The sequence below is a fragment of the Neovison vison genome, chromosome 5 (assembly GCF_020171115.1).
Source record: "Neovison vison isolate M4711 chromosome 5, ASM_NN_V1, whole genome shotgun sequence".
Lineage (NCBI taxonomy): Eukaryota > Metazoa > Chordata > Mammalia > Carnivora > Mustelidae > Neogale > Neogale vison.
In genome coordinates, this window is record NC_058095.1 from 14,316,896 (window position 1) to 14,337,844 (window position 20,949).

A 20,949-nucleotide genomic window follows, 5' to 3' on the forward strand; every position below is an offset into this window, starting at 1 on the left:
GTGGAAGCCCCCTTGGAATGTCCACATGCACAGCCTCGAAGTGGGGGAGGCATCACCTCCTCGGACAACCCTCAGCCAATCAGGGAGGGAAGCCAACTGATAGGTCCTCAAGCAGACAGTTCTGAGGGACATTTTCTTGTTCCTCAGAAGGTTCCAGTGGAATCAAGCCCCAATTGCCCATAGAAGTGCCCAACTCAACAGTACACGCTGGTGTACTGTTTTCACTTTTTCTCTGGTCCCTTAATGTTTGTTCCCTTGGGTCACCTCCTAGATAAATTAGAATACTTATCTCAGGCTCTGCTTTCAGGGCCAGTCCAGGAAAAGACAGGGTGTCAGAAGGCCCTAGAAAGCAGCCCTGGGAAATGAAATTACTCCTTGGACGGATAGCAACAGGTGATGTTGTAAGGGGTTGGTAAGGAGGGTGGTGATAATCCTTACACACCATAGCTTCACAATTACTGTACAGTCATTCAGACCTTCCTCTGCAGTGGGGAAGAAGGCAGACGTAGAAAGTGAAGCACTAGGCTATGCAGTGCTTGAAAGGCACGGGCAGTGGTAATTATATGGATTGTGTTGTTGGTTGGCTTCTACTAACTGCTTTAAGAGCTTTGCAAGGAGAAAATGAGAGACTATTGATTCAGGGCATGCTGTGAAACCCAGAGGCAATCCGGACTTCAAAACTTCAGAAGTTCTTAACTGGATCAAATCCAATTACCATTATGGTCTGGAGCTTGCTAGCCCCTCCCCACACCCCAGTGTTGACTTTTCTTCCTCTGTTTCTCTGCCCTGCTTCCTCACTCCTACTGTCTGAGGTCACCTGCCATAGGACTGTATCCAAGTCCTTGTCTCAGGCTCTGTTTCTGGAAGGAGCTCAAGGCAGAACAGCAACCAATGGTGACCGAGTTACCAAGTTTAAGGCCTCAAAGACTTAAAGATTTCTAAAGGGAGCAGCCAATTAGTAGGACTCCGAGTAAGCATCATACCTCAAATAGCTAACTTTTTTTTGAGTTATCATATGCCTGGCCCTGTTCCAAGCCCTTTACATGCATTACCTGAGTTAATGCTCATGGCAGCTCCATAATGTGGGTCTTATTTGTCCCCTCCCTTTCTCTGTCCCCCCAAGTGAATAAAACTGAAACCCGTAACTTATCCAGAGTCACACAGTTAAGACACAACTGAGCCTGAATTATGCTCAGTCTGTCTGACTCTGGAACACTTACTCTCTTAGCCTCTATGACGCACTGATTTCTCCCCAAATAAAAGTGTCAACATAGAAAGGGCAGAAATTATGCTCATGAATGCTGCTTTAGGGCAACAAAATCCTCAGATTAATCTGGACTTGTGTGCACAGCATCCCTTCCCACCCCAGAGAGGCATTCCCAATGACCACTGCTTCTGCTGATCTTTGCTAGGATCTAACTCCCAGTTCAACCACTGCTAAACTATGAGTGACCTTGTAAAATGACTTACCCCATCTGAGTCTGTTTCCTTACCTGTAAGAGCAAACCAGTAATATCACCCTTGTAGGATGCTAGACAGTTAGTGTCTAATAACTGGTAGTTATGATTTTTCTAGCCAGAGGTCCACTGTTGGGAACAATTAAGGCTGGGATTCAAACAACCCCCAGAAGAAGAACAGAGCAGAAAAATTTTGGTCAAGTTGTTTTGTTTGTCTAGAACCCTACAAATGCCTCTTGGCTTTATTGGGCATTACTAATAATGCGTAGGATGAGAGATTTAAACCAGACATCATCTTGACCCACCCCTGTAGTGGTCTGAATGATGGCTCCCCAGAAGGATTAGTCCACGTCCTAACTCCTGCAACCTGAGCATCACCTTATTTTTTTAAAAAATGGTCTTCACAGGGCACCTAGGTGGCTCAGTTGATTAAATGGCTGACTCCTGATTTCAGCTCAGGTCATGATATCAGGGTCCTGGGATCGAGCCCTGTGTCAGGCTCTGTATTCAGTGGGTAGGCTGCTTGAGGACTCTCTCTCCCTCTGCTCCTCCCCCAGCTCGCTCACATGCTCTCTCTCTCTCTCTCATAAATAAATCAGAAAGAAAGAAAGAAAGAAAGGGAGAAAGGCAGGCAGAAGGAGGAAGAAATAAAGATAGATATAGAAGAGGTACTGGGTGGCTCAGTCGGTTGGGCATCTGACTCTTGGTTTTCACTCAGGTCAATCTTGGGGTGCTGGAATCAAGCCCTGTGTCAGGCTCCATGCTCAGCATGGAGTCTTCTTGTCCCTCTCCCTCCTCCTCTGCTTCTTCCTGCTCTCTCTCTCTCAAATAAATAAAATCTTAAAAAAAAGAACAAAAACAAAAAAAGGGTCTTTGTAGATATAATTCAGGATCTTGAGATGAGGCCATCCTGGGGGGTCCTAAATCCGATGATCAATGTCCTTATATGAGAAAGGCAAAGGAAGAGAAGGCCATATGAAGACAGAGGCAGAAACTAGAGAGATCTTGCCACAAACCAAAGAACACCAGGAAAGAAACTGAAAGAGACAAGCAAGCATTCTCCCCTACAGTCTTCAGAGGGAGCACAGCTCTGCTGACATCTTGATTTTGGATTTCTGGCCTCCAGAACTATGAGAAAATAGATCTATGTTGTCTTAAGTCACCAATTTGTGGTGATTTGTTTGGACAGTCCAAGTAATCCATTTTCCTATCTCCCACAGAACAGTATTCTCTCTACAGAACACTGATGAGAAATGCAGCACATAAAGGCACACCTCTGACATTGGCTAAATCTTGAGGAATGAGAACATCCATGAAAATCAATATAAATATTTTTGCAGGCTTCCAGAATCTGAGAGCAAATTGAAACAACAATGGATAATAAAGGGGTACTTGGTGAATAATCTTGCTTTCTCCTCACAGTAACCACAGGGACTCTTTTCTTCAGACACATTTTCAAGGTCACCACTTTTTGTTTTAGACTTTAGACATGGTTTTTTTTCTCCTGAACCTTTGGTCCTTGCCTAAAAATGGCAGAAGCAAAAAAAAAAAAAAAAAAAAAAGTTTAAAAATGGCAGAAGCATTTAAAAAAACTGTCACCAGTCAGGATCCCACCTGACAAAACTTTGATGACAGGATTGAACGTACCCAAATAGGCCAAAGGAATAGTGTTCAATCATGAAAAACAGTAATTCACTTTAGGTCACCAGGGAGATATTTTTATGTATCAATCACATTTGCATTTTCTTCATGTAAATCAGCTTTATAAAAAGGAACTTACTCTGAGATGTAGCTTGTATCTTTAAATTTCAGAAGATGAGTTCAGAATAGATATATCCAGTTTTACAATCATTACGGGCTTCTGAAATGTAAAAGAGAAAATAATTCAGTAAAATTAGGATATATATCCATAGAGACTCTAAAAACCAACCCTCTCCCCCTCTGAAAAACCTCATTTTAGTAGCTGGGTAGTCTGAAAGAATCATGTATTAACTTTTTTTTTTTTCCCTAGACTATATAACAATAATTTATTCTTTTTTTTTTTTTGAAAGATCATTTTTTTTTTTTAAAGATTCTATTTATTTATCCGATAGAGATCACAAGTAGGCAAAGAGGCAGGCAGAGAGAGAGGAAGAGAGCCCAGTGTGAGGCTCGATCCCAGGACCCTGGGATCATGACCCGGGCTGAAGGCAGAGGCTTTAACCCACTGAGCCACCCAGGCACCCCGAAAGATCATTTTTTTAAAAGATTAGAGCAAGCAAGAGAGAGCATGAGCAGTGGGGAGAGGCTGAGGGAGAGGAAGAAGCAGACTCCCTGCTGAGCAGGGAGCCCAATGCAGGACTTGATCCCAAGACTCTGGGATCATGACCTGAGCCAAAGGCAGACGCTTAACTGGGGCACCCAGGTGCCCCAATAATTTATTCTCGAAAATGGTTTAGAAGTACCTCTGCTTCCTCCTTTCTGGACATTTTAAATACAATACTCTCAGTGTCACATCCTCCCCGCCCCCATCTCCTGGTGAGATTTGTTAGGAGCTGTGGTATTGGTTGTTCTTGGCTCCCTGGGGAGGGCATGTTGCCTCCATCTACCCCATCCTTAGGTTTCTAAAGCCCCAGAGTAGGGTGGCCTTACAGGGACCGTGGTCTCATTTTGATAGGGTCCTTTTATCCCAAAATGTGGCTCACCATGAACTCCTGGTGCCCCCTTCTGGAACACAGGGGTAGCATATTGTATCTCCTGGGAGTGTTGGGTTCCTGGGCAGAAGACAAGCAACAGAATTACTGGGCCCACAATCTGAATCTCTGATCACTTGAGGCACTTGAGGGTTTAGCCAGTCCCCCTCCATCTGGTATGCAGCCTCTGGACTTCACAGAGCACACTCACCATCTTGGGCTGTGGAGACACACTGCCTTGGTTCCAAGCCTGGCACAGATTCCTTACCTGTAAAATGGGAACAACATAAATTGGGAGTTAGTGGTGTTTGCCCAGGACAGGACAGGTAAATTGCTTGGCGCCATGCCGGGAACGGGGCCGGCCCTTAGTCAATATTGGCTGGGTTTGTTCTCATTGTTATCAAGGCCCGAAGTCTGTTTACCGTAAAGGAGCGAATGATGCCTGCCTTAAGAGGGCATCCTAAGGGGCGCCTGGGTGGCTCAGTTGGTTAAGCAGCTGCCTTCGGCTCGGGTCATGATCCCGGCGTCCTGGGATCGAGTCCCACATCGGGCTGCTTGCTCCTCGAGGAGCCTGCTTCTCCCTCTGCCTCTGCCTGCCTCTCTGTCTGCCTGTGCTCGCTCTCTCTCTCTCTGACAAAAATTAAAAAAAAAAAAAAAGAGGGCATTCTAAGAGGCTCTGGAACACAGCATGATCGTTCCAACGGACATTAAAAATCTTCAAGATACGTTGTTAAGTAAAAAAAATCAAGTTGTAGAATGGCGTATCTGTGACCTACTACCCTTTGTGCAGATGCTAGTCTCCACACAGAGGATCTGTGCGAGGATTTTAAAAAGCTGGTTGTTGCCCCTGTAACATGAGACCGGATATCAGGTGTGGGAGGAAGACATTGTATTCTGATTCCTTTTCTTCCTTTTTTTTTTTTACCCATGTGTCTGTACAACCTTAAAAAAATAAATAAATAGACAAAAACCTGACACCAACCAACCACACACACCAATCAAAATACACAACCAAGTTCTCTTACCTGCTTGATTTTCACAGATATTTGCATATATTCCAACTTCCGTGGCCGTATTTCTATAGTCTCTAGGTGTCTTATCTCTCATAGCTTTTCCTACATAAATGGAATCGTTTATGTAGACTCATTAAATTAAACTGATTCAACCGCTTTTTTCTCATTTCCTCTGCCGAGGAGCGGAATCCCCCCCCAAAGTTCTGAAACAAAGAGTTCCCTGCTCGGATGGCCTGCCTATTGGCCATTGAAGGAAAACCATGGACTCAGCAAGGAATCCATCGCACCCAAACCAGAAGCCCTTCTGATTTATTTTTCTGGATCTGGGAGGAACATCCTTTATTTATCAGATTACACTTGAGGTGGCCAGAGACACATTTTCTTTCCTTCACTGAAAAGAACAGTCTGTAAAAAGCTTTGTAATATCTGCAAAGGACAGTCAATTACCCAGCGGAGTTTTATTCAGCCCTGGCCAGTAATCAAGAATACTAATTCTAGTTTTGCAAGACTTTTTGTAGGGAGGGAAGACAGGTTTTGTTTTTTGTTTTTTGTTTTTTTTTAATGTGTAAGATATATACATTTTGACATCTCTTTTCCAGTCTTGTGTCAACTGAGTTCCTGACTTCTCTGAATGATAACTCTTTAGAGGAGGCCCCAGGGAAGCACAGGAAGTTCAAGAGTATCCCTTGGTTCTCTTGCTAGCTATGACAGTATCTGCCCGTTCTACAGGTCAGAACGCTGAGGCTCAGGCAAGTGAAGGAGGCTGGTGCTGAGACACACTGTTGTGTATGCATATCTTGATATTCCTCTACACTTGCATGCCAAGTGAAAAGGCCATTTTGAAAGCTTAAGTAGAGGTGATCTTAAGAATTGAAGAGCGAAGAGCAGTGGCTAAGTAAGGCCTGATGCAGCCCTGAAGGTAGGCAGAGGGCAGTGGAGCTCTTGCTGGCCTTCATTGACTGAGCTTCCTCGGAGGGACAGAGCCAGCCAGCACACTGACAAGTATAAGGCAAGGCTCTAGCCTTTACAGAGCTGGCACTCAGAACTCACTACCTCGTTTGCAGGGCCGGGTGCACAGCAAAAATTTAGGGCCTCTTGTTAGAAAATTATGAAGATCTGTGCACCCATGTTCGTGACAGCAGTATTTGCCGTAGCCAAAAGGTGGAAGCCAGCCAAGGGCGTATTGCCAGATGAGCAGATAAACTTAGTGTATATCTGCATATGTATCTATGGGTCTGTCTGTAGCAGAAGACCCTTCAGCTCTAGAAATGGAGGAGATTCTGACACAAGCCCAACGTGGATGAATCTCGAGGACATTCTGCTGAGGGAGATGAGCCAGTCACAGAAGGGGAGATACCATAGGAGTCCATCATTAAGGTCCCCCGAGTAGCCAAATTCATAGAGACAGAGGGAGAGTAGAGGTTGGGAGGGGCTAGGGGGTGGGGGGACTGATGGGGGAGGGTGTAATGTGGACAGAGTTTCAGTTTTGCAAGATAAGAAAAGGTCCGTGCGTGGGTGGTGATGGCGGTTGCACGGCAACGCCACACCCAATGTCATGGAGCTGTATACTTGACAGGGGTCAAGAGGGCGAATTATATTGGTATGTGTATTTTACAAATTAAAAAATAATTTTAAAGAGTTAAAAAAAAAAAAAAGTATTCAGATTTGGAAGACAGTGACAACAGAGCACAAAACCCAGTGTAGGGCTCTTCTCAGTGCGAGGGCCTTGTGTGACCGTACAGGTCACATACCTCCAAGCCATCAAAACAAGAAGGGTTTCACTAGAGAAATGAGAACAAGCCTAGGTGTAAGCCATGCAGGAAGTTGGCTTCATTTACCTTCGCCTTTTGCATCTTTTCCTTCTCTCTTTCCCTCATATCCCATTTTGTATTTCCCTTTCCCTTCTTCTTCTTCACCTTCTCTTTTGCTTTCTGTACCCAACTCCCATAGCAAACAAAGCTAAAGAACTTACTTGCTTTGTACTTTGGTAGTATCCGAAATGCCAGAATTGAGATGATTACAATTAGCACCAGCAATAACCCTGGAAGCAGTACCTGCAGGCAGAAAGGACAGCTGTCTCCACCTGGAAGAAGACAGCATTCACTGGTCACCACCCAGCTTCCTTTTCCGATGACATTGAACTGTTGGAATGTTCTGGAAAAGGCAGTCACCACTGTCTCCCAAGCTAGCTAATGTACGGTGCACCCCAGTCCCCAGACTGCTATGGACACCTGCCACTCTTGAGAGTTAAGTTGTTAGTGAAGTTCCGGAAGTCACGACCAAGTACATCTTCCACTCGGGGTCATACAAGGAAGAGAAAAACATAGCATTTAACAGATGGATTCCTGGCAGCAATGTTAGGATCATAAGGCTCAGAAGAGCCTGGTCATTTATTGGGCAAAGCCCTTAGTCACATTGGCATGATTTATGTCCCCTAAACAGCTACCATTCATTATTAACCACACCCCAGACACTGTGTTAAGCCCTTTACATGCATTGCCTTATTTATCTCATTGTTATCACTCCCACTTTACAAATGAGTCAAGTAAGGCTCAGAGGGCTTAAATGACTTTCCTGCGGTCACACAGCTAGCAAATGGAAGGGCTGTGACTGTAGGCAAAAGCCTGATTCTGGGGCCTGAGTCCTACAGGCTGCCTCATTTGTTAGAACGTACTGACCACCGGGGTGTGGGCTCTGTTCTGAGGATGAGGCTGGATGATGTGTTCACAGCCCAGCATGCTTTACTGCCTTAGCTAACCTCTTTTTCATTCTATCCTTCTCCTACCTCAACGAGTGTCCTTTCATAAAGACCTGGAAAGGCAGGTTTGAATCTCGAATTCTCAAACTCCTTAGAGTTCTGCACCAGAACTTGACAGCATGGAGAAAGCCAGCCCCAGTCCCAGCCCCAGCCCTACCCACCTTTCCACTCAGGCTCTGACCCGCACCCTAAGGGGTCTTGTGTGCACACAGACCCTCCAGCCTGCGTGTACAAACGTTGTCCATGCCCCCACAAACAGCCCCCTTCACTCGGGGCTGGGGATGCTCAGTTCCTTTCTGTGGCACAGCCTTGGGAGGATGAACCGAGAATGAGATTTGTGTAGGCCCTGGAGGGTGGGTTCTGACCTGATTGGGTAGGGAATTAGGGTCCAGGTGCCCAGGATATGGTTTAGGAAAGTGGGGATATAGGCTCCAGGCGGGGACATTCTCATGTTTCCCCCTGAACTCCTCAGCCAGTGGAAAGATGCACGGTCCCCAAGCACCAGAACAGTGCCCTCCAAAACAGCATCAGGACAGGAGCCCTTCTCACCCCCAGGGGGGTCCTGGAGGTCTACACTCACCAACCCTTGACAGAGGGCAGCAAACAGCCAAGCAGGTGGGCGCAGGTGTTAGAGGTCAATGGAAAAGCAAGGGAGAATCAAAACCCAGCAGCTCTGAGATGCAGATTCTGATGTGATTGCTTAGAACTGGGCAGTGGAAGATCAAGGCAGGAACAAGGGTCAAGTTAGGAAGTCTCCCTACAAGGTCGCTTCCTGACTTAGCGTCTAGGCTTGTCTTCTTCCTTTTATTGGCAGAAAGAAACCCCATCAGGGTTTGTGTGGAACCTCCCAAAGGAAAGGCATTTGGATGCAGCTGGCCAACGTGGGAAGTAGGTGGGCAGAGGAGAAGCTGTAGTTTCTGGAAGCAAATCCAAAGCCTGTGGTAAAAGCTCAGGTAGCCCTTACCTGGTGCGGCATTGATGGAGACTGGTTGACTGTATCTTTCGTAGTCAGGCAACTCGTTTTTAGCTTTGCACCTATATTCTTCCCTTTCTCCAGCATTGTTCTTGGTTATGTTGAATTCAGCAGGCTCCCTTACATGCTTGGATATAGGTGGTGATATGGCAACATCTTTCTCAAAGAAAGTATAACTGATGGGCAAAGAGCCATTGAATGAGATACAACGCAGTATTAAATGTTGGTCTGTTTCTGTGTTAACGACATGAATGTTCAACACTGGTGTGATCACTGGGTCTAGAAAAATGAACGTTTGTGTTAATGTGATAAGCAGATTGGATTCACTCACTCAGTCCACAAACATAGATCGAACCCCTATTCTGTTCCCAACCGTGGTCCCAAAGATGAATGAGACCTGTCTTGAGACATCAAGAAGCTGGCAGCCTATTAAGAAAGACCGATGGTGTGTGGTTAGCTCCACTCCGTGCGGCACAAGCCCGGTGCTGAGAATGCCAGAGGGCGGAGGGTGTCTCTATGCTTCAAGGAATCAGAGCCCAAACTTGCCTTTCATTAGAAGTCACGCTCTGGTCATTATTGAGAATGAGTATAATTTTATCAAAGATCTAGTTCAAAGTGTAAAGTTCGGAGGTGCTTTTATTCCTAATCTTTCTAAGACTACAGTGGTTTTTTTTTTAAATCAAAGAAATCTAAAAATATCATCTTTTCTAACTATATTTTTATTTATAGAATTCGGCTGTACAATTATCTTCTACTTCCTCCCACAAACAGGAAGTAACCCTGATAAATAGATTCAAGGGAATTTTTCAACAGGAAGTACGTGCGTCTGCTAGATTCTGTCAGTTCATACCCTATTTTGTGGGAAAATCCAACTATATTATTTATTTTATAATTCATTAATAGGGGGCCTGAGTGGCTCAGTTGGTTATGTGTCTGTCTTCGGCTCAGGTCCTGATCCCGGGGTCCTGGGACTGAGCCCTTTGTGGGCTTCCTGCTCAGTGGGGAAACGGCTTCTCCCTCTCCCTCTGCCCCCCCCCACCGCACCTCCCCCCCCCGCCCCCGCTCATCCTCACCCTTTCACTCACTCACTCTCAAATAAAAAAGAACTGATTCATTAATAAAGCAGAATTACAGGAAAGGAAGGAAAATTGTTGAGTATCCCTCATGTGCCAGGCTTTCTATTCACATTACCTCATTTCACAGTAGTACTACACAATAGTACTACAAGGAAGATAGTTTCATGCCCATTCCAAAGATGAGCAAACTGTGATTCAGAGAGGTTAAGAAGCTTGCCCAGGATCCCTCAACTCCTAAACAGTGGATCCAGTTGGCTTGGACCAACTCCCCAGCAGATTTTTTTCTTTAAACAGTATGAGCTTAAACAGAAACAGGGATACAGGGATCAAAGTGCGAGTAAAATCACAGAAAATAGTTTAGAGTCTCCTTACTCCACCCTCCCACCCCTGAGCAGGAATCCTTGGGGAAACATCCTTCACAGAGCAGCACCCGGATCAGTGGCCTCCAAGAACGACTTTGGGAATAATAATGGCGTCGGAAAGCAACCTGGGGAATAGCACCAACAGGACATTCTTCCAATGGAACTCTACCCTGTAATTTTCGGGAAAGGGCAGGTGAAACATTCACAAGGAGGCAGATAGCACAGATTCCTCTCTCAGATGGGATGATCCAAATGAGACCAAGGATTGGTATCTCAAGCGATTGGGAAAATGTACACTTCCCTGAGAGTCTGTATAAAGACTGATAAAGGACATCACAGCATCACAGTGATCAGAGTAAGGGAGTACCTACTTGTCACTAAACCAGCTATATTTTTATAAATGTCAAGGATTCCTTTTAAGACTCATTCAGCTGCCACCTTTCCCATAAGACCTTTCCTAAATCCTCCAAACTGATGCGCTTCCTCTTCTGCCTCCCATCCTCATTATATGATCTACCGGGATGTCTCATGGTCCCCTCAAATAGAACCTGTTTGAAACTGAACACTAGCTACTCTACTAATAATTGAATAATCAATAGGTAGATAAACATATACTAAAACCCCACTGTTCAAGAAATGTTTTTATTTACATTTTCATTCATCCATCCAGCCATCCACCCAACCATTCACTTATTTTATCATGGTAAGAAGAGTTAGCTTGAGATCTGTTTTCTTAAAATTTTAAGTGCTCAATACAGTATTATTAACTGTAAGCACAATGTTGTAAAGCAACATCTGGAGAACTTACACATCTGGCATACCCAAAACTTTATATCCATTAAACAACTTTCCATTTTCCCCAGCTCCCCATTCCTCCAATTTTCCCCATCTCAATAAATGCACCATTCCTCATCAGCTGATCACATTAGATATCTGGAAATCATTCTTGATTCCTTCCTCACCTTCATGAACTTTGAATCCAAATCTGATCATCTAACAAGTCCTGCTCTTTCTTCCTCCAAAATATATCTTGAATCCACCCACCTCTGTCCATCCTCACCATTGTCTCCTAGATGACTGCAAGAACCTCCTAACCATCCCCAACTTTTACTCTTGCCCCACCGCATCTAGAATGGAATAACTTTGAAGAGGATGATTGGGTCACAGGCCCAGCCTGACTTGGCCCCTTCCCTCTCCAGTCTCAGCTGGGAACACAGTCCCCTAATCTGACCTTCAGTCATACCAGCCTCCTGTTAGGTCCTTCCCAACCAGCCAAGTTCTTTCCCAAGTTGGAGCCCTCGCACAGGCTATTGACCCTTGACTATTGACCCTCTTTCCCTGTCTCCTCACCTAGCTAATTCCTTCTCATTCTTTAGGGCTCCATTTAAATGTCATCCCCTTTGAAAAGCTTTCCCTAACTACCCTAAGCAGAATGCCGCACCATCCCCTGCTTCTTCTGTCCTTCACTGCGCCAGTTTGTTTTTCCTTCATAACAATCAACAAAGTTTGTGATTATAAATTTGTCTGGGTACTTGGGTTTTGCGCCTCCCCGACTAGACTGTAAGCTCTGCCAGGGCAGAAACAAATGTCGAGCCAGGACTTGGCCCATTTGGGATATCATTAATATTTGATGAGTGAACCAGCGATCAATGAATTTGAATCCCTGCTGGGCTGGGGACAAGAACATGTCTTAGGCATCACTGAAAATCCAGCAATGCCCAACATAATTACTTGTACAGGCTAAGCACTCGATAGATACCTACTAATCTGATCTAAAGGAAGAGGAAACAGTTTTATAATCTGTCAAAACCGTTCTACAGGACAGGGTAGCTGCTGTAACAAGTTGCAGGAAACATGTGCATCTACTTGGAAGGCAGGATGTGGGGAGATTTTATACACCTCTGTGGGACAGAAGCTCAGCAAATGAAGACTTGGGTTTTTTTTAATCATTAATTAATGGCTTCAGCCATTGAGTTCATCAGTCATCTACAACGGGGCCTATTCCTTGCAGGAGCGTAGGCCCCTCTTATTCAAACAGAGGAAGCCTACACCAGTGATGGGTCTTGCCATCCTTTCTCACACTGAACCTCAGTGAGTTGAAGGGTATTCACATGCTTTCCCTGCCAATGAGTGCCTTCTCTCCTCACCCCATTCTGCCCCCAGTAGACTGCGACTCTCACCCAGAGTTAAAGCCAATGTTAGGGTTGTACTGCTTATCTTCTCAACTCACATTTGAAGGATTGAGGACTTGAGATAGATCAAAGGTGTGGCCAAAGGGAAGGTCTCAGGTTGCATAGGTATCTCGTGGTACACAGGTCCCCAGTGCTCACCCCATTGCTCCTTCTGTAATACCAGGCTGACCTGTCCAGCCCGGGGTGGCCTACACTGACCATCAGAGAATATTATCAGCTGGGGGATAGTCGGACACTTAACTGACAGCCCCATGCAGGCACCCCAACTATCACTGATCTTTTTTAAAGATTTTATTTATTTATTTGAGAGATCGAGAGAGCGAGCACAAGCAGGGGGCAGAGGGAAAAGCAGGCTCCCTGTGGAGCAGGGAGTCTGACATGGGGCTCGATCCTGGGACCCTGGGATTATGACCTGAGCCAAACGCAGGCGCTTAACTGACTGAGCCACCTAGGTTCCCCTATCAATGATGGTTAAGATGGTTATAACCTAAAAAGCTAAGAACCATTGAGCTAGAGCAGTGGTGCCCAATAGAACTTTCTGTAATGATGGAAATATTCTATGTCTTCATTGTCTAAAACAGCAGCTACTGGCCGGCTGTGGCTATTGAATACTTGAAATGTGACTACTAAGACTAAGGAACTGAAGTTTTTATTTCATTTAATTTTAATTAATTGGGATTTATTTTTATTTTTATTTTTTTAAAAGATTTATTTATTTATTTATTTATTTGACAGAGAGAGATCACAAGTAGGCAGAGAGGCAGGCAGAGAGAGAGAGGGAAGCAGGCTCCCCGCTGAGCAGAGAGCCCGATGTGGGACTCGATCCCAGGACCCTGAGATCATGACCTGAGCCGAAGGCAGCGGCTCAACCCACTGAGCCACCCAGGCGCCCCTAATTAATTGGGATTTAAATGTAAATAACCCCATGTGGGTAGTGGCTACTATGCTAGAGAACACAGACCTAGGGATCAGTCAAAGATTTGATCAGTAAGTCAGAGTTTCTGTGTTTAAAAGCCTCCAGGTACAGTGCACACATATTAGCTGGAAACCCTCTCTTCCTCTCCTAGGAATCCACTATCAAGGTCGCCTTTAAAAACGAGACCATGAATGCTAGGTTGTGAGAGGTTTAGGGTGGGAAGATGGGAGAGAAAAATATAGCCGTAATAAGATGTGGTTAGGCAAGATGAGGGCTGGTTGACGGGGCACCTGGTAGGTCGTCCCTGCAGAAGGGAGAAGGTGGGAAAGGTCTGGCACTTTGAAGACCCTTGCCGCAGTGTCCACTACTGATTCTAAGACCCCCTTGAATCTTCAAAGGAAAAAGTAATTTTTGCCTACATGATGGGAATCCTAGAGTAAAGGATCTAGAAAAGATCTCAACAATTTCCCAAATGGTTCATGCAAAACTTTTTGTCTAAGGCAATCAGGCTACTCTTATCTGAAATAGGTAGAGAAGTCTTTGGAAGAGGTATGCGGGACTGCCAAGATGTTGTTCCTCAAGTGCCAGCCACTGTAGCAGGCCCCTCTACCTGCTACCCTGCACCCAGCTGAATACGACTTCTCTCTGGAAGCTGGGAAGGCACAAGCTGAGCTGTTGGTCGTGATCCTTTCCCCTTAAACAGGAGTACTTGGTTCAGTCAACAACCCAGCCACAGGGGGCTCCACGAACATCCTGCCTTGATTTGTTAGACCTCTGCATGATCAGCAAATATCTATCTCAATTTCAAACCCCCTCCCAGGACCTCACTGGTTGGAGCTCTGTTTGAAATCAGGCCCCTCTTCTTCTGGTATTATGTTTTTAAAACTGACAGAGAGAGGGGGGAAAAAAAAACCAACTTATCCAGGAAGGAAAATTGGAATGGACATTTAATATTTCATATTAAGTCTGGCAATGATGACTCTATGTATTATTATTTAAATAAATCTATTAATCATTTTTTAAAAACTCTTTAGAGGAGAAAGTACAGTGGACTTATTAAGAATAAAGAACTCAGGACGCCTGGGTGGCTCAGTGGGTTAAAGCCTCTGCCTTCGGCTCAGGTCATGATCCCAGGGTCCTGGGATGGAGCCCCGCATCCGGCGCTCTGCTCAGCGGGGGGCCTGCTCTCCCCACCCCCTGCCCACCCACCTCTCTCTCTGCCTGCCTCTCTGTCTACTTGTGATCTCTGTCAAATAAATAAATAAAATCTTTAAAAATTAAAAAAAAAAAAGAGAGAGAATAAAGATCTCAGTGACATACTCTTTAGGCTCCTGAGTGAGTATTTGCAGGGGAGCAGAGAACCCACTGTAGAACAGGAAAGAGTCCCACAAATCACAGGGACCCCCCAGGAACAAGTGCTGTACTTACCCACAAATGTGAAGTTGAACTCACGACTGTATTTGACCATTGAACAGTTAGAGACTTGGGCTTTGCATTTGTAAGGGCCCAGCTCATGGGCTTCTGAGATGCTCAGGTTAAAAATCATGGGTTCACCTTTTCCAGTATGGGTTCTCAGGTGTTTTTCACGCCGAAACAAAAAATAGGTGATCTGTAGTGACTCGTTCTGGTTAGAACAGGTGAGGGATACATTTTGACCCCTCGTGACCACTTTCGTTTCTGAGTCCAAACTTGGAGAATGGAATTCTGGAAAACAGAGTAACACAAGAAAAAGCCTTTATGAATGTTCCTTAATAACTGAATGGTAATCTGGCCACTGCTTGTGGATCAAGGTTGTAGAGACACTGGTTCCAGGAAAACTTACTTGCTGCATAGCCAGACCAACCTGTGTGTGAGGAAGCGTCCGCACCTACAGAAGCTCCTTCCAGTGATGCACGGGGGGCCTTGACAAGCTCTCTGATGCTTGCCACCTCTTCTGCCCCTGAGAGCTTGAAGGGACACTCTGATTTTTTTCCCCTATTTCAAATTAATTTCAAGTTAATTGACACACAGTGTAATGTTAGTTTCAGATGTACAATTTAGTGAAGTGTACTCTTAACCCTGGCTATGCTGACTTAGAGATAGTGATTGATGGCTTGTATCTCTAAAAGATGAGGCTTTTTTGGTTAACGTAACAGTACCATTATCACACCTGAAAATTAATGTTTTTAAAATGTCATCAAACAGGGCACCTGGGTGGCTCAGTCAGTGAAGCATCTGCCTTCAGTTCAGGTCATGATCCTGGGGTCTTGGGATCAAGCTCCACATTGAGCTCCCTGATCTGCAGGGAGTCGGCTTCTCCCTCTCCCTCTGCTGCTCCCCCTGCACTGCTCTCTCTCTCTCTCATATAAATAAATAAAATATTTAAAAATAAAATAAAATGTCATCAAACATCTAATTAGTGTTCAAATTTCCCTAGTTGTCTGTTGCTGTTGTTTTTGGATACATAATGGCCCACTGTAGTTAGTTGATATGTTTCTTCTGTCTTCTATTTATTTGTTTATTTTTAAAGATTTTATTTATTTGACAAAAAGAGATACAGCGAGAGAGGGAACACAAGCAGGGGGAGTAGGAGAGAGAGAAGCAGGCTTCTTGCCAAGCAGGGAGACCGATTCAGGGCTCCATCCCAGGACCCTGAGATCAGGACCTGAGCTGAAGGCAGGCACTTAACCGACTGAGACACCCAGGTGCCCTCTAGGATTTTATCCTCCAGAGATGCTCTCAACCTTTCATGCCTCCGCAAGTGTTTCCTGCAAAGACGTTTATAGTAGCGTTGTTTACATTACAAAGAAAAAAATGGAACAGTCAGTAAAGGGGATGGTTACGTGAACCACGGCTGAGCTGTATTAGAAAACACCATGCAGCTGTTATAATAAGGGAACAGAGTCTGCATCTACTGCTTACAGAATGTCATGGAAGAGTTTGTTTACTCTAGAACCGACTAGAGAACGGTTGATGATAGCTCATGGAAGTGGAAGAGAACTGGAGGGCATAACAGCACTTTCCTATTCCATGTAGTAACAGTGGTAGAGAGCGTTCATTATATCCAGTGGTAGAAAAGCTGATAAGTGCTTTTCCTCTGTGAAAACGTTTAGATGATCTTATGTCTGTTTATGGGCTTAGGCTGGGTCGGTTAACTAGATAAATTGGACTTCGGGGCGCCTGGGTGGCTCAGTGGGTTAAAACCTCTGCCTTCAGCTCAGGTCATGATCTCAGGGACCTCGGATCGAGCCCCCGAATCGGGCTCTCCGCTCAGCAGGGGGCCTGCTCCCCCCAACCCGCCCACCTACCCACTTCTCTCTCTGCCTGCCTCTCTGCCTCCTTGTGATCTCTGTCTGTCAAATAAATAAATAAAATCTTTTTTAAAAATTGTACTTCGGACTTCATAGAAAAGGCATTTTTCCCTCCCCAAATAACCTGGCCTAGCATTTATTGACGGTTCACCACAGGATCCGCCAGGCGCTCTGCTGAGGGACATGGCTTGTCTCACTGAGTCCTCATAAGTCCCCCACCCCTGTAGGTGCTTTTATTATCCCCACATCACAGAGGAAAGAGATTAAGTGTCAAGAGACTAAGTAGTGTTTCTTCATGTACCCAAGCTGCCTGCTGGTAAACAGAAGAACCAGGGTTAGGACCATGACCCTAGCAGGTCTACCTCTATGATAATAAACTGCCTCCCAATATATATTTTTATTTTGTTGCTTAAATTGTTTTATAATCATTATGTAAATGATTTTCTACATTAAAAAATAATAATAATCAAAGGCAACAGGAACACCTGAATGGCTCAGTCAGTTAAGCTCAGGTCAGGATCTTGAGGTCCTGGAAGGGAGCCTTGCGGCGGCTCTGCACTCAGCGGGGCAGGGTGTCTCTCCCTCTCTTCCTGCCCCTCTCCCTGTTCATATATCCTTTCTCTCTAAAATAAATAAATCTTAAAAAAAATTTTCATTGTAAAAAGAATCTCAATATTTTATCTCTAAGTCTCGGGAAAGAGCCTTCAAGTCCTGGCCTCACATGGCTTCATTTTAAAACTGTAGACTTTATAAACTGTAAACCAAAGACTTGACTCCTTGGTCGCTCATCTAAAGGCATAGAAAGACTTGATCCTGAACGGTTGCGCTGAAAGCTGACCATCCGCAGCGTGTCGGTGAAAAAGGCTTTGGTAAAAGAGAGAAGGAAGTAAATGAAACTTACTGTTTGTTCTTCTGGTGTCACAATCCAAGGAAGCTTTTTGTACTGAAAGAGAGAAAAGGAACGTGAGAAAACCCTTTTTCCACGTCATGTTTTGGCTTGGAGAGGCAAGCTTCAGAATGGCGAATGAGCCTTACCTGTCAGAGAAGAAAAAATGCCCCAAAAGAACAGTTTGTTCAGATGTCTCCACATTCTCTCAGGAGAAATCAGAAAGGAGGGCGAAGGAGGCGTGTTGCCCATATGGGAACTCTGAGTCATTCAGGGACTTCCTCCTTTTTTTGACCAAGTTAGAGAAATTGGAGTTGCTGGGACCAGCTCGAGAGAATAGGACTGATGGGTGTGACTGTGTGTTTCCCCGATGAGTTCTTGTACAAAGAGAGTGATGTGTCAGGTCACCCTAACTCTGTTTGCCTGGGAAGCTGGACAATGGGAAGGAAAAGGGAAAATATGATTATGATCTCGTCTTTGCAAAAACCCACCTGATCTCTCTCTCTCTCTCTCTCTGGATTCAGCCTACAGCAAAAGGATTTGATGGAAGTTTGGTTTAGTCTTGGGAAGCAAATATTCTGTCTGGGGTAGATACACACAAAAGAAGCATCAGTAATGCCTGATTGTGCTACATGCTAATTCCCCGGGCCCTGCTCCAGACTTCCTAGGGATAAAGCCGGGACCTCTGAATTAGAAGAAGGGCCAGCAAGTCTCACAGTCTCTACCTTACAACCCAGAGGGGCTTGTGACTCACTTCGATTTGATCTAGAATTCTCCTGGCTCTGTGAACTGGACTCGGGAGTAAAACCCCATATTCCAGTGTCACCAGTCTGAGTTGGGGAGTGGGAAGTGTTGAGGGGCTTTCCAACTGGATGGAGCTGTGACCCGGCCAGGCGCCTTTGGTAGTGATTTCTGTTGCCACTATCGGGCCTGCCCTATAAGTCTGGTACTTTCCTGTGGACAAGTGCCCTCTCTTTGGGGAAGCCAGTTCCCTGCCCAGGTACATGTTCTTCTGGGACACTGCCCAAACTCCTGTGTTCAGTCACTCTAGGTGCTCCTTGCTTGGGCTCCCCAGGTCCCATCCTGTGGTGGTCAGTCATTCCAGGTCCCACACCTGGCCATTCCTAGGGGACCGAGCAAAGCCAGGGTCTGCCTCCTGGCCACCACCATCTGCAAGCCAACATGAGTTACCTCTCAGTGCCTGGAAGGTCTTTATTCCCTTCTGACAGTAAAAGTTACTCCTTCAGCACCTACTCTTCAAAAAAACATGACCCTCAGTGCCTGACAGTGATTTTCCATTTAGGGATACTGGGGGTCATTTCTCTCACTAAAGAGAGGGAGGGAAAGAACCTCACAAGTTTAATCTCTGGTGGGATGATCCTTCATGTCAGAATTTTTGCCAAAGGGTTTTTGCAGAAGTTTTTACAGGCATTGCTGTTTTGACACTTTCCCACCAACATCTCACGCATCCTTGCCTGGCCTGGGGTTGGGGGTGTGGGTGGTGGGGCTAATTCCTGGGAACTTTCATGACCAGGAGGAACCGGGAAGGGGGTGATACTTTCAGAGAAGCTGATGTGTCGGGGGCATTTTCTCCATGTGAAACTCAGCTGGGTCGGGAAACTTACAGACCACAGCTTGGACACAGAGACAGCTGAGGAAACCAGAGGAAGTGCTACTTAGAGCTGTTAGCAAATACTGGTTGCTAGGACTGCTTTAGTGGGGCCCCAGGAAAGGAAAGTAATTTGTCTAGGGTTACAGAATAAATCAAGAGTGAAGTCTCAAATGGAAGAAGGAAAAGTTTATCCATGGACCTGTCACATTTACTAAAGTAAAGTTAGTATATTCCTTTTTGTTGTCTAAGAGCTTTACACTGATAATTTCATTTAATCCTTATAAAATCTCTATGAGGTATGCAGAGGTATTAAAAATATTTAACCACCAAATAAAACAAAACACACAGGGGTAAAAAAAAACCAACAAAACTAACAACCAGCAGAGTAATGGAAATACATAACTCAATGCACAGATCAAAAATTTAAAAATATATCCCTTCACCACCCCCTCTTTTATCTCTAAATAAACTAAGCTACTTAACTAGTGATGTACGTTTTTATGCAAGTTGTTAAACAAATCATTCTCATAATTTCCAAAATTTTTTTTGATGTTTAGAAATGGTTGGTGTGGGGACGCCTGGGTGGCTCAGTTGGTTAAGCAGCTGCCTTCGGCTCGGGTCATGATCCCAGGGTCCTGGAATCGAGTCCCACATCGGGCTCCTTGTTCGGCGGGGAGCCTGCTTCTCCCTCTGCCTCTGCCTGCCTCTCTGTCTGCCTGTGCTCGCTTGCTCTCTCTCCCTCTGTCTCTGACAAATAAATAAATAATATCTTAAAAAAAAAAAAAAAAAAGAGGGCGCCTGGGTGGCTCAGTGGGTTGAGCCGTTGCCTTCGGCTCAGGTCGTGATCTCAGGGTCCTGGGATCGAGCCCCACATAGGGCTCTCTGCTCCCCAGGGAGCCTGCTTCCTCCTCTCTCTCTCTGCCTGCCTCTCTGCCTACTTGTGATCTCTCTCTGTCAAATAAATAAATAATTTTTTTTTAAAAAAAAGAAATGATTGGTGTGGTCTTTCGATATAGAGATCGCTGGGATGACTTGATATGGAGAACTACCTTGATCTTTTCCAATGAATTCCTTGAAATCGATGGCCTTTGGACAATGTGTAGTCTCAGATAAATAGAATTTCTCTTCACATCAAGAATATTGTTCATGGTAGACATTTCTCCAAAGAAAACATCCAAATGGCCAACAGACACATGAAAAAAGTGCTCAATATCACTCAGCATCAGGGAAATACAAATCAAAACCACAATGGGATACCACCTCACACCAGTCAGAATGGCTAAAATTAATAAGTCAGGAAATGACAGATGCTGGTGAGGATGCAGAGAAAGGGGAACCCTCCTACACTGTTGGTGGGAATGCAAGCTGGTGCAGCCACTCTGGAAAGCACTATGGAGGTTCCTCTAAAAGTTGAAAATAGAGCTACCCTACGACCCAGCAATTGCACTGCTAGGTATTTACCCCAAAGATACAAATGTATTGATCTGAAGGGACATGTGCACCCCAATGTTTATAGCAGCAATGTCCACAATAGCTAAACTATGGAAAGAGACTAGATGTCCATCCACAGAATGGATAAAGAAGATGTGGTGTAATATACACAATGGAATATTGCTCAGCCATCAAAAAATGAAATCTTGACATTTGCAACGACATGGATGGAGCTAGAGGGTATTATGCTGAGCGAACTAAGTCAATCAGAGAAAGACAATTGTCATATGATTTCACTCATATGTGGAATT

At 44.9% G+C, this 20,949-nt stretch overlaps 1 protein-coding gene across 2 annotated transcripts in view; it reads right to left on the minus strand.

Annotated features, from left to right (window-relative positions):
- MILR1 (mast cell immunoglobulin like receptor 1) overlaps nucleotides 1-17,864 on the minus strand; it is a 32,481-nt gene extending 14,617 nt beyond the window's left edge. The window contains exons 1-10 of one of the 2 annotated variants that reach the window (XM_044247628.1): nucleotides 17,745-17,864; nucleotides 17,611-17,652; nucleotides 14,848-15,123; nucleotides 8,865-9,152; nucleotides 7,115-7,225; nucleotides 5,155-5,244; nucleotides 4,341-4,397; nucleotides 4,142-4,210; nucleotides 3,238-3,318; nucleotides 2,291-2,980 (exon numbers count right to left, since the gene is read on the minus strand). In XM_044247628.1, coding sequence (XP_044103563.1) covers nucleotides 3,266-3,318; nucleotides 4,142-4,210; nucleotides 4,341-4,397; nucleotides 5,155-5,244; nucleotides 7,115-7,225; nucleotides 8,865-9,152; nucleotides 14,848-15,123; nucleotides 17,611-17,652; nucleotides 17,745-17,847 — 1,089 coding nt within the window. In that variant the 5' untranslated portion in view covers nucleotides 17,848-17,864 and the 3' untranslated portion in view covers nucleotides 2,291-2,980; nucleotides 3,238-3,265. Of the gene's footprint in view, nucleotides 1-2,290; nucleotides 2,981-3,237; nucleotides 3,319-4,141; nucleotides 4,211-4,340; nucleotides 4,398-5,154; nucleotides 5,245-7,114; nucleotides 7,226-8,864; nucleotides 9,153-14,847; nucleotides 15,124-17,610; nucleotides 17,653-17,744 lie in introns of those variants that run through there. The other variant, XM_044247629.1, reaches the window with a different exon arrangement.
- Between the last annotated feature and the right edge of the window lie 3,085 nt (nucleotides 17,865-20,949).